This window comes from Trichomycterus rosablanca, chromosome 2, assembly GCF_030014385.1.
Source record: "Trichomycterus rosablanca isolate fTriRos1 chromosome 2, fTriRos1.hap1, whole genome shotgun sequence".
In the NCBI taxonomy this organism is placed as follows: Eukaryota; Metazoa; Chordata; class Actinopteri; order Siluriformes; family Trichomycteridae; genus Trichomycterus; species Trichomycterus rosablanca.
This window is the reverse complement of record NC_085989.1, coordinates 1,285,584-1,300,720: the sequence shown is the minus strand read 5'-3', so window position 1 is coordinate 1,300,720 and position 15,137 is coordinate 1,285,584. Positions and strand designations below refer to the sequence as shown.

Below are 15,137 nucleotides of genomic sequence, written 5' to 3'. Positions count from 1 at the left end.
TACATAAATAAATAAACAGGACGTGGATAATCGTAGCTTTAACGTGGTAGAGAATTCCGTCTCGGTGTTCATGGTGCCGCATCTCGTCGTACGTAGGAGCGAATCGTTCGCCATGTGGTGTCACACCAAAGCCTCAGAATACCTCATCATGAACTTACGGTGGATCCACGTGGTTAGACGCCGGAATATGATTGTTTGCTGACGTCTGTACTCACACCTCACGCTTCAACCAAATCAGTTCTGGGCTTTGCTTCACACACACACACACATACACGCACACGGAACAGTGACGCGCCCTACTTTCAGGTTTCTAAACGGAAAACGATGGCTGCAACGGACAGATGCAACATTCCTGGATCACGCTGGCTCAGGTCACATGGACTCCAAGCCTTTATATACAGGATTATACCTACACAGCTTTTAGCGTTTAGCCTCTCGTCTCCTCGCTTAGCGCTTTCAGAACTTGAATTTACCTGCTTGTGTGTGAGTGCGCTAGTGCTTGGGATGCGGATTCAGCATTTAAACAAGAACTTAAACTCTTAAAGTTACACTTTCACCCCACTTGTTGCTTATCGGCAGGACTGTCGGGCGCTCGGGTGACTGAAGGACGACCAAATCTGTCTGGTCGAGGTTGCCGACACGAGCGGTGGAGGAATACTTGAGTGTAGCGTGTTCCTCCTTGTGTATTACGGGTCAAAAATATACATACAGCGACTACAGTGATTCTTTCAATAGTGTAGAAAGTTCTCAAACATCTTTTCTAACTTCTCTGTACCAATATAAACAGCGCTGGTTTGACCACATATATTAAAAAGTATGTGAAAAGTAAAGAAGCGGACGTAGGATGCCAAACATGTCTCTGCCGAACATGCCCTGCCGATCGGGCACATTTGGGGTAAAGTGTGACATACAACCATCCCAAAGGCAGCGGACGCGCCCGCTTTCTTCTGTGCTGTTTGTGATGCTTTTTATTTTCACGCCGAGCTCGAATTCGCGAGTCCATTCAGCTTTTTTGCTTTACCTTGTACATAATATTTTACACAAACAGATATTTAGTGTATCAGCGGTGATTGTTCACATCTAGTATGAAACAGAACTAGAATAGATTCGTTTTGCTGCTCCGTGCAACAAGACTTGATATTATTCAGCGGAGGATCTTTGTTTCAGCTTTAAACCGGGTGAAAACCGTCCGGTGTATGTAGGATTAATCGTAACACCCATCTGTAGTCCGGCTAGTCAGTTTATTCTGGAATATATCGATGTTCGGGTGTATCTGAGACCAGAGGATTAATTTCGTGGCTTCGTGGCTCACGCTTTAGAAAAGATTTCTGTGGATCGGTAACATGACAATCACTGAAGCGGAACCTGGAAAATCTGAAGCATTCCACGTGTTTCTAATAAATATTTATCAGTATTTAATCAGCTGTGAAATGTGGACTCTTTTATTGATATTGTAATTCGGTTGATTTTCTTGTTGAACGACGTTCTGTATGTTTCACTGTATACCAAAATTAAGTAAAATAAATTTTTGATACAAATATGATGTGATTTTAATTGTTACTTCACGATTTTTATTGCATTTCAGTATTTTTTGGGCACCACGTGTAGAGCACGTTTTGTTCCACATGCTAAACACGCACTTCTCCGACTGGCCTTTAGGAGGCGCTAATGAGCCGTGCGTCGTTTTAAATACTCTATACGATGGCATTTAGCAGACGCTTTTATCTAGTTGTGACCGATGCATTGCAATATCGATACACTGATCGCTAAGGGCCTTGATCAGGTGCCCAACATTGGCAGCTTGGCAGAGGTGGGACTTGAACGAGCAACCTTCTGAGCCACTAAGCGACCACTGCAGCACTGCGACCCATACAACTGGTACATCATAAGTGCATCATAGTGATGTTCTTTAGTACTAATTAGCACCACCCATTAATTTCCACCAACCACCTCATCCTGGTCAGGGTCTGGGTGGGTCTGGTGCCACCCGGAAAGACACACTCACACATTCACTTAATTCATGGCAGGGAGAACATGACAAACTACCCACCGAATTCGGGTCAGATCAGGTCAGGTGGATTTGATTCTCGATTCTGGTAAATGTCTGTGAAGAGTTTTGCATGTCAAGGTGGATTGACGGCTCTAAAATTGCCAGTAGGTGTTCCTGAGTCTTGTCAAGGAGGGACCCTGACCAGGATGAAGTGGTTGGTGAAGGGGGGGTGGTGGTGTCCAGGTATTAATCCCCCCTGTGATTCGAACCATGTTTATAGATATAAGTATCTACACAGGGGGGCTTGATTGGAAGATGGTGGCTTGATTTTCACAGACCTTCTCGTGCTGTGGGTCCCGGTGTGCCCTTGTGCCACATTTGCACTCCCTGTAGGTCACTGTGTATTAGGATTTTTGCATGTTCTCCCACTGACCTCGCTTGTCGTATAATGGACGCTCAGATTTACATTTTCAGCATTTAGCAGACACTTTTAACCAAAGCGACTTACAGTTGAGACTGTGTCTATTGCAAGCAATTAAGGGTTAAGGGCCTTGCTCAAGGGCCCAACAGTGGCAACCTTGCAAATGTTGGGCTTGAACCAGTGACCTTCCAGTTACTAGTCCTGTACTTTAAGCACTGAACTACCACTGAACACTTCTCACAAACAATCAGCAGTGGATTAGCGAGTAAAAAATGCACCTAAGTGCAAGCGTGTGATTGAATGAATGGAAGAGTGTGTTCCTGGGAGGCCCCGGACCTACAGCAACCCCGACCAGGATGAGGCGATCAAAACAGATTGGATGTGGTAGAACATTAGCGCATGCGCAGTACAGCTCGGGCTTGCCGGTGACGTGATTGCTGCGCGCTCCCGTCAGGCCTGCGCGTGTTTGAGCAGCGCTCGGGTGGAGAAGGCGCGCTCTCGGCGCGGGAGTGCGCACAGCCCGGAGAATCCATCCATCCATCCCGAATCCTCATCATTCACGGACATGAAATAACCAGCGGACCCGTTTCTACTTTTATTTTATACACTTTATTTATTTTAAGGGTTTTTAAAGGCACTGCGGGGTTCAACATGGCCGAGGTGACCAGCCTGAGTCCCACCTACGGTGAGTCCCAATTCATGTTTTCATCTCAGGCTGCTGATGCTGATGCTGCGATTCACGGATTCACAACATCATGCTGTTTATTTCATCATTTCAGTTCAGCTTTATTCAGAGGGTTCCAGAAATACACGGGGGGTCTGATCATTATAATCAGATTTTACTCGAGTACTGAATGTTCCAGAGATTTCTCTTTGTGCTGCTTAAATACTGAAAATACAGCAATAACTGTAATAATAATAATAATAATAATAACAATAATAATAATAACAGTGTCAGTAACAACAGTAATGATAATAATAATAAATAATTACAGTAATAGCGAGAACGATAATAATAAAAAATAGAAATGCTATGAATAATAATACTGGTAAATCCAATGATAATAATTATAGTATCAGTCATAATTATAATAATAAATTCAACAACTACAATAATAACAGTAATTGTGACAGTAACAATAGTAATAATAATGAACAATAATGATAATAATAATGAGAACGACAGTAATAAAAAATAGTGGTGATATAAATAATAATAGTAATAATAATAGTACTACAATAGTAGTTCTAACAATAATAATAATAATATTAATACTGTAATAATAAGTGGGGTGTAGTGAATGTGGTACACATGGTACCATCCTGTTCAATCATTCTGCATCTGATCTAATCCTGTAATCAGACACTCCCTGCCCTAGTCATTTCCTAAACTCTCTAATAATTCACATTAACTCTACAGATGAGATTCTATTGATTTTATTTCATTAAGCTGCTACTGAAGCCGCACTGTGTGCTTCTAAAGGGCTGGACCGACGACGTCATTGTCCGTTCCTGTCTGATACTCATAACAACAACAACAGTAATAATATTAATAATAATAATAATAGTACATTTTATTTTCGATACACTTATTATATAGAAATATGTTCAATACAAATTAAAAAACATTTCATTTTAATATCATTGATTCTGGTCAGGGTCTCAGTGGGGGAAACACTGGGTTACCAGGAATCGCAAAGCTAAGGTCATAATGTCAGTAATGAAGTGGGTCAGAGTCCTAAAAGTTCACTTAAATACCTGCAGTCGTTCTGAGTAGCCGAACGGGGTTTTATTTACTGCAGTATAATTGTACAGTACATTTATCATATTTACCCCAGTGATGGTGAGCAGTAACAGTTCTATACAGAGCTCACCGTACACTGCGGCTTTTATAAAAACACTTACTGCTTACGGGTGTAAATTAATTCCTAATGATTTATAATTTTACTGTGATCAAGTGTCGGAAAAGAATTTCATCAAGTGCTGAAATCACAGAACTCAGATCACTTTTAATAGACTCACTAATAAGATCAACTGATGGAGGAAGGGATGGAAAAATAACAAACAAATAAATGGATGGATTGATGGAGGGGTTGATGTTTGAAATGATGGATGTATAGATGGATGGATTGATGGATAGATGGATAGATGGATAGATTGATGGATAGATGGAGAGATGGATAGATGGATGGATGGATAGATGGATGGACGAAGGGGTTAATGTTTGAAATGATGGATGTATAGATGGATAGATGGATGGATTGATTGATAGATGAGTGGATGGATGGATTGATGGATGGATGGATGGATGGACGGAGGGGTTGATGTTTGAAATGATGGCTGTATAGATGGATTGATGGATGGATGGATGGATTGATGGATAGATGGATGGATTGATAGATGGATGGATTGATGGATGGATGGATGGATTGATAGATGGATGGATAGATGGATGGATGGATGGATGGCTAGATTAATAAATAGATAAATTGGTATGTTTATGGATTGATGGATGCTAATTAGATGAATAAATAATGAATTAAAAAGTCTATAAATTTATGGATGGATTATTGAAATCTGAAGTTTAGGTGAATGGATGGATGAATATATAAATGAATGCATGAACTTTGTTATGTATGAGTAGATGGATGGAGGCATTACATTTCATATGTACGTTTAGATAAATGACTATGAATGCATGGATGGATGGATAGATGGATTGATAAATGGTTGGATTGATGGAGGGGTTGATGTTTGAAATGATGGATGGATGGATTGATAGATGAATAGATGGATGATGGATGGATTGTTGGCTAAATGGACAAATAAATGGATGAATTGATAGACTAATGGATGGATAGATCCATTAAATTTGATCTGCAACTTTAGATAAACAAATGACTGGTTAAACTATTGGATTGATTAATGAAATTTGAAGTTTAGATAAATGATTGACTGGATGAATGGATGGACGGACGGACAGACGGACAGACGGATGGATATATACATGATTGTATGTAATGGATGAACGGATGGATGGACGTGTATATAAGTTGGTTGGTCAGCAGGTAATAATAATGTTATATAATTCATGTATTTATGTAAATGTAGTATTGAAGGATCCGTCAGTATGATGGCGTGGGTGAGACTGTGGGACGATGATGCGTTTCCTGTCGGACGTTCGTTATTGTGAGCAGATCTATATTGTGATTTACAGCAGACGCCTCTGTGTGGGAGTTTCATGGAGGAAGATTTTACCCACCAGTCCTGAGATCCTTCTTAGTCTAAACATGTTCACAGATTTGATATTCTCTCAGTCACAGAGCTGATTCAGTTCAGCCTTCCAAACAAAGAGGCACTTGGTCACCGAGACACAGTCACATGGCGTGTGGAATTGAGTGGAATTAATTTGTCCTGACGTGTTTACAGAACCATCTAGTCTGTGAATTGTTCCCCCGTTAACGCTGACGGGATAAAAAATCTCATTAGGTGTTCCTCTGATTGAGTTTAGCTCTTAACTCACGGCACATGATGAGCATGACACCGAGAGATTGGATATGTCTCAACCAGCAGGCCTCATTCCATCTAATCAAATCATACCGAGATGAATCAGGAGCCCCTTCAGCCCTGATGCTCTACAGCCAGCGTATTGATTTTGACCTGGAATGACTTTGACCTTGCAGGAGACGCGATGTTTGTTGGCGGACGTGCAGCAGCAGAAGCTTCTGAAGGACAGAACATCAGAACGTCTGAGGGACAGAACGTCTGAGGGACAGAACGTCTGAGGCTGCCGTCAGAACATCAGAACGTCTGAGGCTCAATGTAACATGTGTTCTCCATCAGGAGACGCTCAGGGCGTGGCCTCGGCTTTAGTCGATTCAGGAGAATTTACGGCAGTGTAGTTTAATGTAGTTATGATGATTAATGATATCCTGCAAACAAGTGGATGAACGGGTGGATGAACGGGTGGATAAACGGGTGGATGAATGGGTGGATGATTGGGTGGATGATTGGGTGGATGATTGGGTGGATGAACGGGTGGATGAGTAGATAAATGAGATGGTTGGTGAATAAATTGGTGGGTAATGGGATTTAAACCAAATGCATGGGTTAATGAATGAGTCTGTGCATGTGTCATGGATGGATGGATGGATGGATGATGGATGGATGGATGGATGAATGATGGATGGATGGATGGATGATGGATGGATGGATGATGGATGGATGGATGAATGAATGATGGCTAGATGAATGATGGATGGATGGATGGATGAATGATGGATGGATGGATGGATGATGGATGGATGGATGAATGAATGATGGCTAGATGAATGATGGATGGATGGATGGATGAATGATGGATGGATGGATGGATGATGGATGGATGGATGATGGATGGATGGATGAATGAATGATGGCTAGATGAATGATGGATGGATGGATGGATGAATGATGGATGGATGGATGGATGATGGATGGATGGATGATGGATGGATGGATGAATGAATGATGGCTAGATGAATGATGGATGGATGGACGAATGATGGATGGATGATGGATGGATGATGGATGGATGGATGATGGATGGATGGATGGATGATGGATGGATTGATGATGGATGGATGGATGGATGAATGATGGATGGATGATGGATGGATGATGGATGGATGGATGGATGGATGATGGATGGATGGATGGATGGATGATGGATGGATGATGGATGGATGATGGATGGATGGATGATGGATGGATTGATGATGGATGATGGATGTTGACCATGAGTGTGTTGGACATTCTAAAACTTCAACTCGCAGGATTTTGACACAGGAGTGTGTCTGTAGGAATTTGTACCCGACAGGTCAAAATAGCATTTATCTAAAGAGAAACCCTGGCTTAAAATGGACATTCCAATTCATCCCAGTACAGTTACTGTGGTGATTATTTTCATTTTTATTGTTTTAATTTGGGACGTCCAGCCAGCTCACGATCAGGTGTCCACATACTTGTGTCCGTATGCACTTTGTGACGGCCACGCCCGTTCCTTTAAGCCTGACTGGCACAGAGAAGCATGGAGCAACGTTTATTTATAATGAAAAATACAGCCGTGATTAAAGAAGTGGCACCGGTGGCACGCGGTGCCCAGATCCCTTCAGAATAATAGCCCGGCCTGTCGTGTCCTTCCTCGCCGGCTCCTTGTACGGAGAGTTTACGACACGTCCAGTTCCCATCAGCTCAGCGGGCCGAGGATGAGAGCAGAATTTCAATCAGCTCGGCCGGCGTGACCACAATCGTCCCGCTGTTACCCGCCGAGGGTCGAGCGCCGAGAGAGAGGAGAGAGGGAACGCCAACCAGAGCGCTTCAGGAAAACATTCTGCCTGGTCTGGGTCCCGGTGGGTACGGCGTCACCCAGAAACTGTAAACGCAAAGCGGGAATACACACTGTACGTGTTGGTGTGTGTGTTTGGGGGGGAATTAAATTCATCACGGAGCAACACACACACTCACTGGCAGGAAACCAGAGTGGATGACCGGAGGCTCGGATCGAACCCAAGTTCCCGGGTCCCATGTTATCGTGCGGCACCGTCTCTACCAACTTGATTCGAAACCTTTAGTCCGTCTCGGTCTCATATTCTCATATTTATTCATTCTTTCAGTCACCTTGACTAGTCAATTTATCCTGATCAGGGTCGTGGTGGGTCCAGCACCATGTCGAAACACTAGGTGCCAAGCCGGACTGCACCCTGTGCCAGTCCGTCTCTGGGCACCACCCACTCACCCGTGCTTAAGGAATTTGGAGCCGATCCACTCGGACTGCAAAAGTATGTGGACGCCTGTTTCAAGAGTGCAATCAGGGGTACAAAAAAAGCAGATCGGAAGGTTGTCGGTTTGAGCCCCATCTCTTCCAAGTTGTCACTGTTGGACCCCTTGTTCTCAGTGACTTGGCTTGTACTCAATGCTGTGGATGGAGAAAATGGAGAACATGCTAAATGTCTACCATAATAAAGGCTGTCTGGTTTGATGACTAGGCGGTGCTATCAACCTCTCCGGGTGCCCAAACAGGAACTGGCTGTGCCTGACGGAGGAGCAGGGAGAATTTCCAGTGCCCATATAAATAGGGATAGTTTGACTGCACCCATTAAAAGCAGCCTAGTGGTTAAGCTGCGGGACTAGTAAGCAGAAGGTCGCTGGTTCAAACCCCACCACTGCCAGATTGCTGTTGGGCCCTTCATGAAGGCCCCTTGTCCTCAAATGCTTGGCTTGTATTCTATGCTGTGGATGTATTTGCATTCTTACTGGAGCCTTTACAAGGGAAAATAGCGAATGGAGAACATGCTAAATGCCTGCCAGAATAAAAGCTGTCTGGTCTGATGACCATGTGGTGCTACCAACCTCTCCGGGTGCCCAAACAGGACTGGCTGTGCCTGAGGGAGGAGGGGGGAGAATTTCCGGTGCCCATATAAATAGGGATAGTTTGACTGCACCCATTAAAAATAGCCTGGCGGTTAAGCTACTGGACTGGTAATCAGAAGGTCGCTGGTTCAAACCCCACCACTGCCAGGTTAGGGTTGCGCTGTTGGGCCCTTGAGCAAGGCCCTTAACCCTCAATTGCTTAGACTGTATACTGTAAATGTAAGTACGTGGAACAGTGGGCATCGGCCAGGGTCTGGAGAAGAGCCATTAATTTTGATGAATTTAATTAAACGTGTGTTTTCTCTCTCTCTGTCTGTCTGTCTCTCTGTCTGTCTGTCTGACAGAGGTGTCGCCGGTGCTGGCGGGGTTCCTCGGGGCGGGTGTTCTGGTCGTCACGGTGACGGTCGGCGTGTTCCTGTGGACGTTCTGCCAGCGTCAGTACCGGCGCGTGTCGTTCAAGCTGAACAGCGGCCCGTTCGACTCGCCCACCGACCCGCCGCTGAAGTTCATCCACATGCTGAAGGGCATCAGCATCTACCCCGAGAGCCTCAGCAACGCCAACAAGATCATCCGCGTGGGCCGGAGGTCGTCCTCCTGGCAACGGGGTCACGAGTGCGACCCGGAGGGCCACGCCCATCTGCAGATGAACCACTTGGTGCCTCCGAAGCTGGAGCGGGCGCTGCCCATCCGTGCCAATTACTGCTGTTCGGAGAGCGGCGGGAGCAGCGGCGGCGGGAGCGAGTCCTCCAGTAAGACGCCGACGCCCTTCGGCCTGGACACGCCCTCTCTGGGCAGCCTCGATCTCGCCGTCGACTACAACTTGACCAAGAAGGCGCTGGTGGTGACGATCGTGGGCGCGCGAGGCCTCCCCGCCGTCAACGAGCAGACGGGCACGTCGGACCCCTACGTGAAGATGAGCGTCCTGCCCGAGAAGAAGCACCACGTGAAGACCCGCGTGATGAGGAACACGCTGGAGCCGGCGTTCGACGAGACCTTCACCTTCTACGGCGTGGCGTTCAGCTCGCTAGCCGAGCTCACGCTGCACTTCCTGGTGCTGAGCTTCGACCGCTTCGCCCGCGACGACGTGATCGGGGAGGCGCTGGTGCCGCTGGCGGGCGTGGAGCTGAGCGCGGGCAGAGTGCACATCAGCCAGCAGATCAGCAGGAGAAACGTTCAGGTACGGACCGAACCGCGCCTCGGTTAGCTTAGCATGTGCTTGCTTGTTAGGCTGTTAGTCTGTTCTGGTTTGTAGCAAAGCATTGAGGGGCACGTTAGCATGTTAGCAGGTTGCAGGGTGTTAATTAGCCTTAATTAGCTTAGATCTTAGTTTGGGATGATAGCTTTTTATGTTTTTAGCATTAGCATGTTGCAGGTTGTTCTTCCTGAACTGCTTGTAGATGTATTTGGGTGGCGATTGTTTACGTTTAGCTTGTAGCATTTAGTGTGCTGTTTGATTGGCTTACAACAGTATAGCGGTTTATTCACTGTGTTGTAGCATTGTTGTTTATTTCTGACACAAAGAATGCTTAGCATGCGCTGGTTTAGTTTAGCCTGGAGCTCTGTAGGTTACCCTGCTAAATGCTAATGCTAAACGTTATTTTGAATCTTGTAGCTTAGCATAACGTGCTGTATATCGGCCGCTGGTCTGCTGGGTGGGAAAGTACGGGACTAAAAAGTGGGTGTGGTCTTCGACTCTGTGTCAGGACCCTGGTTAATAGCCCGAGGCGTCTGTACAGAAGTGGAGGAGCGTGGAGTGCGTGACTCTACCTGTGCGTTACTCTACCTGTGCGTGACTCTACCTGTGCGTGACTCTACCTGTGCGGGACCGACCTCACACGCCGATCCACCAAAGTACGGGCGAATAAGAAGGGTTCACCACTGGGGTCTCCAGCAGAGGAAGAGGAACTGGCTACGACTAAACTGGGAGCCGTATTACCGGGGCGGCTGTGTGTCGGGTGCGAGTGTGTATCGATCGAGGGTTCATCAGAGCATTAAAGCTGTGAGGGAGAGGAAGGGCGTGTCCGTCAACGTCCATAAACGTCTATTATCTGCATTTAGAGGAAACGCGAGACTCCATCCGGAGAAGCAGCACTTATATCAGCAGTCATTACACACACACACACACACGCATGGACCAGGCACCAGCGCATTTATTACTGGGTACCGCATCCTTATTTCTCACACAAATGTGGTGGTAATACAGAGTAACTAGAGATGAGAACACGGGTAATTCTCACCATCTTTTCATCCTGTTTATGCATTTTCCCCTTTTCTCGCAATTTAGTCATACCCAATTACCCAGTTATATCTCTTATTGTCTTATTCTATCCTATCTCATCTTGTCTTATCTTTTCTTTTCTTATCCTATATTGTCTTATCCTATTTTCTCTTGTCTTACTATATCCTATCCTATCTTGTCCTATCCTCTCTTATCTTATCTTACCTTGTCTTATCCTATCTTTTCTTATCTCATCCTATCTTACCTTGTCTTTTCTTATCTCATCTTATCTTATCCTATCCTATTTTACCTTGTCTTATTCTATCCTGTCCTATCTTATCTTATCTTGTCTTGTCTTGTCTTGTCTTGTCTTGTCCTATTTTATCTTATCTTTTCATATCTCATCTCATCTTACCTTGTCTTATCATATCTTACCTTGTGTTATCGTTTCGGTTCACACAGAGAGATCTGTATAGCGTACAGAGAGTCACGCACTGCTCTCCGTTATTCACCATCTCCGTGCAGCGCCTCGAGTGGCCAGCAGAGGCCGCGGCTGCAGCATCGACGAGTGTAGTGAAATTCAAACATGTACAAGCGGTTCCAGCAAGGAGGGTGGAACAGTGGGTGCAGGATAAAGACACTTGGTATAAGGAGTGCAAAACTTGGACTCCTGAGCAACGGGAAAAGTAATTCGATTCAAGGGAGTCTAAGGATGCTTTTAACCCACAGTGTCCTCTGCCAACCACAGGGGTCGAGCGTAAGAGCGTTGCATTATTTGCAATGCATTATGGGAGCAGTAGTTTATTTCCACACTAAAGATGCACTGCATAGTCAGAGGCTCACTTCATTTGAACGTTTTCGTTACCTTTGGATCTGAATCTCACTTAAAATGGTGGAATACCCTACGTAGTGCACTTCACAGGAACAACCGGGGTGAATGGAATGCTCCTACAGAATCGGCGCTAATGATTGAAAGACGCTTTCTGAACCAATCAGAGCTTCTGATTGTAATTGTTAGTAAGAAATGCTGTTATTTGCATTTATTCAGTTTGCGTCACACAGATGACGTGGTAATGAAACGCTTGATCGTCTTTCTAACGACTTCCTGTTTTACTTCACGACCGGGAAAAGTTTGGAGGTTTTTAATTATAAGCACATTTACAAAATAACGGATTCTGTTCCTAATGGGACGCACGCTTATAAATGTAATAGCGTCTGGAAGAACAGAAGCTAAGGTAAGCAGCGGTTATGATTGTTTTTGCCGTGTTTGGGATTTTGGCCGCTGTGCCGTGATTTATCGAGCGCTTTTGTTCTGTAATGAAAACAAAACGTATCAGTTGAAGCTTTTAACTGGAACCTTCTTGTTACAGAAATTACATTCATTTACACAATGAGGAGGAAAGTAAAGACACGAAGTAAAACGGCTAAATACACTCGCTAATCTGTTGTTGTTTTTATCTGAACTTACAGATTATTTCTTTATTTCTACGTTACATTTACAATATATGTTCTGTGTTTATTATACTCGTATTTTGTGACTTGTGAACGTCTCTGCGTCACACACGGTTGCCCGTACGTGGTTCTGCTCTCCGTGAGATTGAAGAAATAAACAGTGATGCGAGTCCTGGCGTGATGCTCTTACGTAACAAGCGTGGGTTTATAGAGGGATTAACCGTCATCCTGCGGCATCATGGGAGATTAGCCGCGTTCTCTAGTAAAACCGGCGCATCAGGGAGGATGTGGTCGTTAATCCCGCCATCTGTAGCATCATCAGGTCTAAGATTTCAGACGTACTTAAGAAAGCCTCAGACTTTATGCACTCACAGTATGTGGACAAAACACAATATGCTCAAAAGTATGTGAACACCCGATCATTAACCTCCTCGTCGCCTCTTGATTCGGACAGTGTTTTATGCCCCTTTGCGTGAAACGTACGTTACGTGTTACCCTGTGATGTGTGATAAAAGGTCATGTGATCACCTGTTGCTGACCGGGCGTGGTCCTTTGTTTCTGTCCCCCCGCTGCAGTGTGGACGACGCGGTGAGCTCCTGGTGTCTCTGTCCTACCATCCCGCCACCCACAGGCTCAACGTGGTGGTACTGAAAGCCAAACATCTTCCCACCATGGACATCACCAGCCTGCCGGGCAGTAAGTCTCCTTTATGTTTTACACTGTGTTGCCAAAAGTATGTGGACATCTCTGCTATTTATCCAGCTCAAGTCCTTTCTTAAAATCATGCCTATTAAACGATTAAACGATCAAATGAAATGAAATGTCAGCCATGATCCGAGTCTCCCATTTATTATGGGCACAAATTTCCACAAGCATACTCCAAAATCCTGTGGAAATCCATTCCGGAATAGTTGAGGCTGCTGTACCATGGTGCTTATGGGTTTAAAATAGGGTGTCCACATAGTTTTGCTTTTTTTATTCCTTCCCTTTTTGCCCTCCCACTGTCACCACTTTTGCCCCAATTTCGCCCCAATCTAGTCGTATCCGATTCCCTGCAGACCTCCACTCTTGACCATTGTGACTAACTCATGCCCCCTCCGAAACGTGTGCAGCACCGACCACTTCTTTTTACCTGTACTGGCAGGTTCATACGAAGATCCGTATCGTGCACGGAGAGTTAAGCACTGATCTCCATTATCCCCCGTCTCTGTGCAGCGCCATCGATCAGCCAGTAGAGGTCAAAACTGCAGCACTTATGAGGAATCCCTACGACCTTCCCTCCCTCAGACGAGACGATAATTGTTCATGTAGGCACCCGGCCAGCCGAACTCGAGATACGCCATCAGAGCGCCAATTTCAGTCTTTTTATTGTCTTCTTTTCTTTTTGTAAGCACTTTGGCGACTCTTTTCATTTCTTCTTTTTACAGCTGTTTTCTAAATTAATTTCTACTTCTATCCTATTCTAAATAAAGTATTTCCTCTCTCCTCTGTCTCCATACAGACCCGTACGTGAAGGTGAACGTGTTCTACGGGCGCAGGCGCATCGCCAAGAAGAAGACGCACGTGAAGAAGTGCACGCTGGAGCCGGTGTTCAACGAGTCGTTCGTGTACGACGTCCCGGCCGAACTCATGGTGGACGTCTCGGTCGAGTTCTTGCTCATCGACTTCGATCGCACCGCCAAGAACGCGGTGGTGGGGCGCCTTGTGCTGGGCGGCCAGAGCCCCACGCCCTCCGGCGTCACGCACTGGAGGGAGGTGTGCGACAACCCGCGGCGGCAGATCGCCAAGTGGCACAACCTGTCCGAGTTCTAGCGCGGCTTCTGGGTCCCTCGTTCCCGATGTCAGACTGGTCTGAAGAATTTGGATGTCGGCATGTTCCAGTCATCACTGTCATGATATATACGTCTTTTTAAACATCACCACTTCCCATTTCTTTTATTTGGAAGGAGAAAAAAGGGACGACAAACAGACGATGTCTTCTCGAGTTCGGATACGTTTGTAGTCAGAAAAATTCATGAGACGGAAAGCAGAGACGATTATTGTGAATATAATAAACCGTGATCGTTACTGTGCTATTAACCTGTAATAAAGGGACAAACGTAACTGGAACAGGGCTGCAGGTGGGAAAAAATCTACATGATTCCATCCTGACATCGTAGAAACATCAAACCACCGCCGGTTCTGTTCGCCCAGTTTCAAAACCAACCATGAAGTGGTGAAATCTGATGATTGGCTGTCCATTCAACCTACATCAGTTTATTCTGTCCATTCAACCTACATCAGTTTATTCTGTCCATTCAACCTACAGCAGTTTATTCTGTCCCATTCAACCTACATCAGTTTATTCTGTCCATTCAACCTACATCAGTTTATTCTGTCCATTCAACCTACATCAGTTTATTCTGTCCATTCAACCTACAGCAGTTTATTCTGTCCATTGTGACCCACTGCATTATAGCCTTGCTTATTCAGCCTACAGCAGTTTATTCTGTCCCACTTAACCTACAGCAGTTTATTCCTCTTACCTTAGCCTTATACAGTGGAACCTCGATTTAACGGACTAAAAGGGCGGAGCACTGGTCCGCAGAGTGCAATTGTCCTAACAGAGAGGTTTTTATTTTCCGTGGGGGTGAAAATAGACAAAA

The 15,137-nt window shown here is 45.2% G+C and overlaps 1 protein-coding gene across 1 annotated transcript; it reads left to right on the top strand.

Annotated features, from left to right (window-relative positions):
• The first annotated feature begins 2,892 nt into the window (after positions 1-2,892).
• Positions 2,893-14,894, top strand: syt11a (synaptotagmin XIa). Its single transcript, XM_063009498.1, has 4 exons — positions 2,893-3,096; positions 9,167-9,999; positions 13,068-13,188; positions 13,994-14,894. Exons 1-4 carry the CDS (start codon positions 3,063-3,065, stop codon positions 14,302-14,304), a joined length of 1,299 nt encoding a protein of 432 aa, XP_062865568.1. The 5' UTR covers positions 2,893-3,062; the 3' UTR covers positions 14,305-14,894.
• The last annotated feature ends 243 nt before the right edge of the window (positions 14,895-15,137 follow it).

Coding starts and splice junctions, on each gene's coding strand:
- syt11a (XM_063009498.1), top strand. CDS start 3,063: ATGGCCGAGGTGACCAGCCTGAGTCCCACCTACG. Junction 3,097..9,166: donor CAGCCTGAGTCCCACCTACG/GTGAGTCCCAAT, acceptor TCTGTCTGACAG/AGGTGTCGCCGGTGCTGGCG. Junction 13,189..13,993: donor CATCACCAGCCTGCCGGGCA/GTAAGTCTCCTT, acceptor GTCTCCATACAG/ACCCGTACGTGAAGGTGAAC.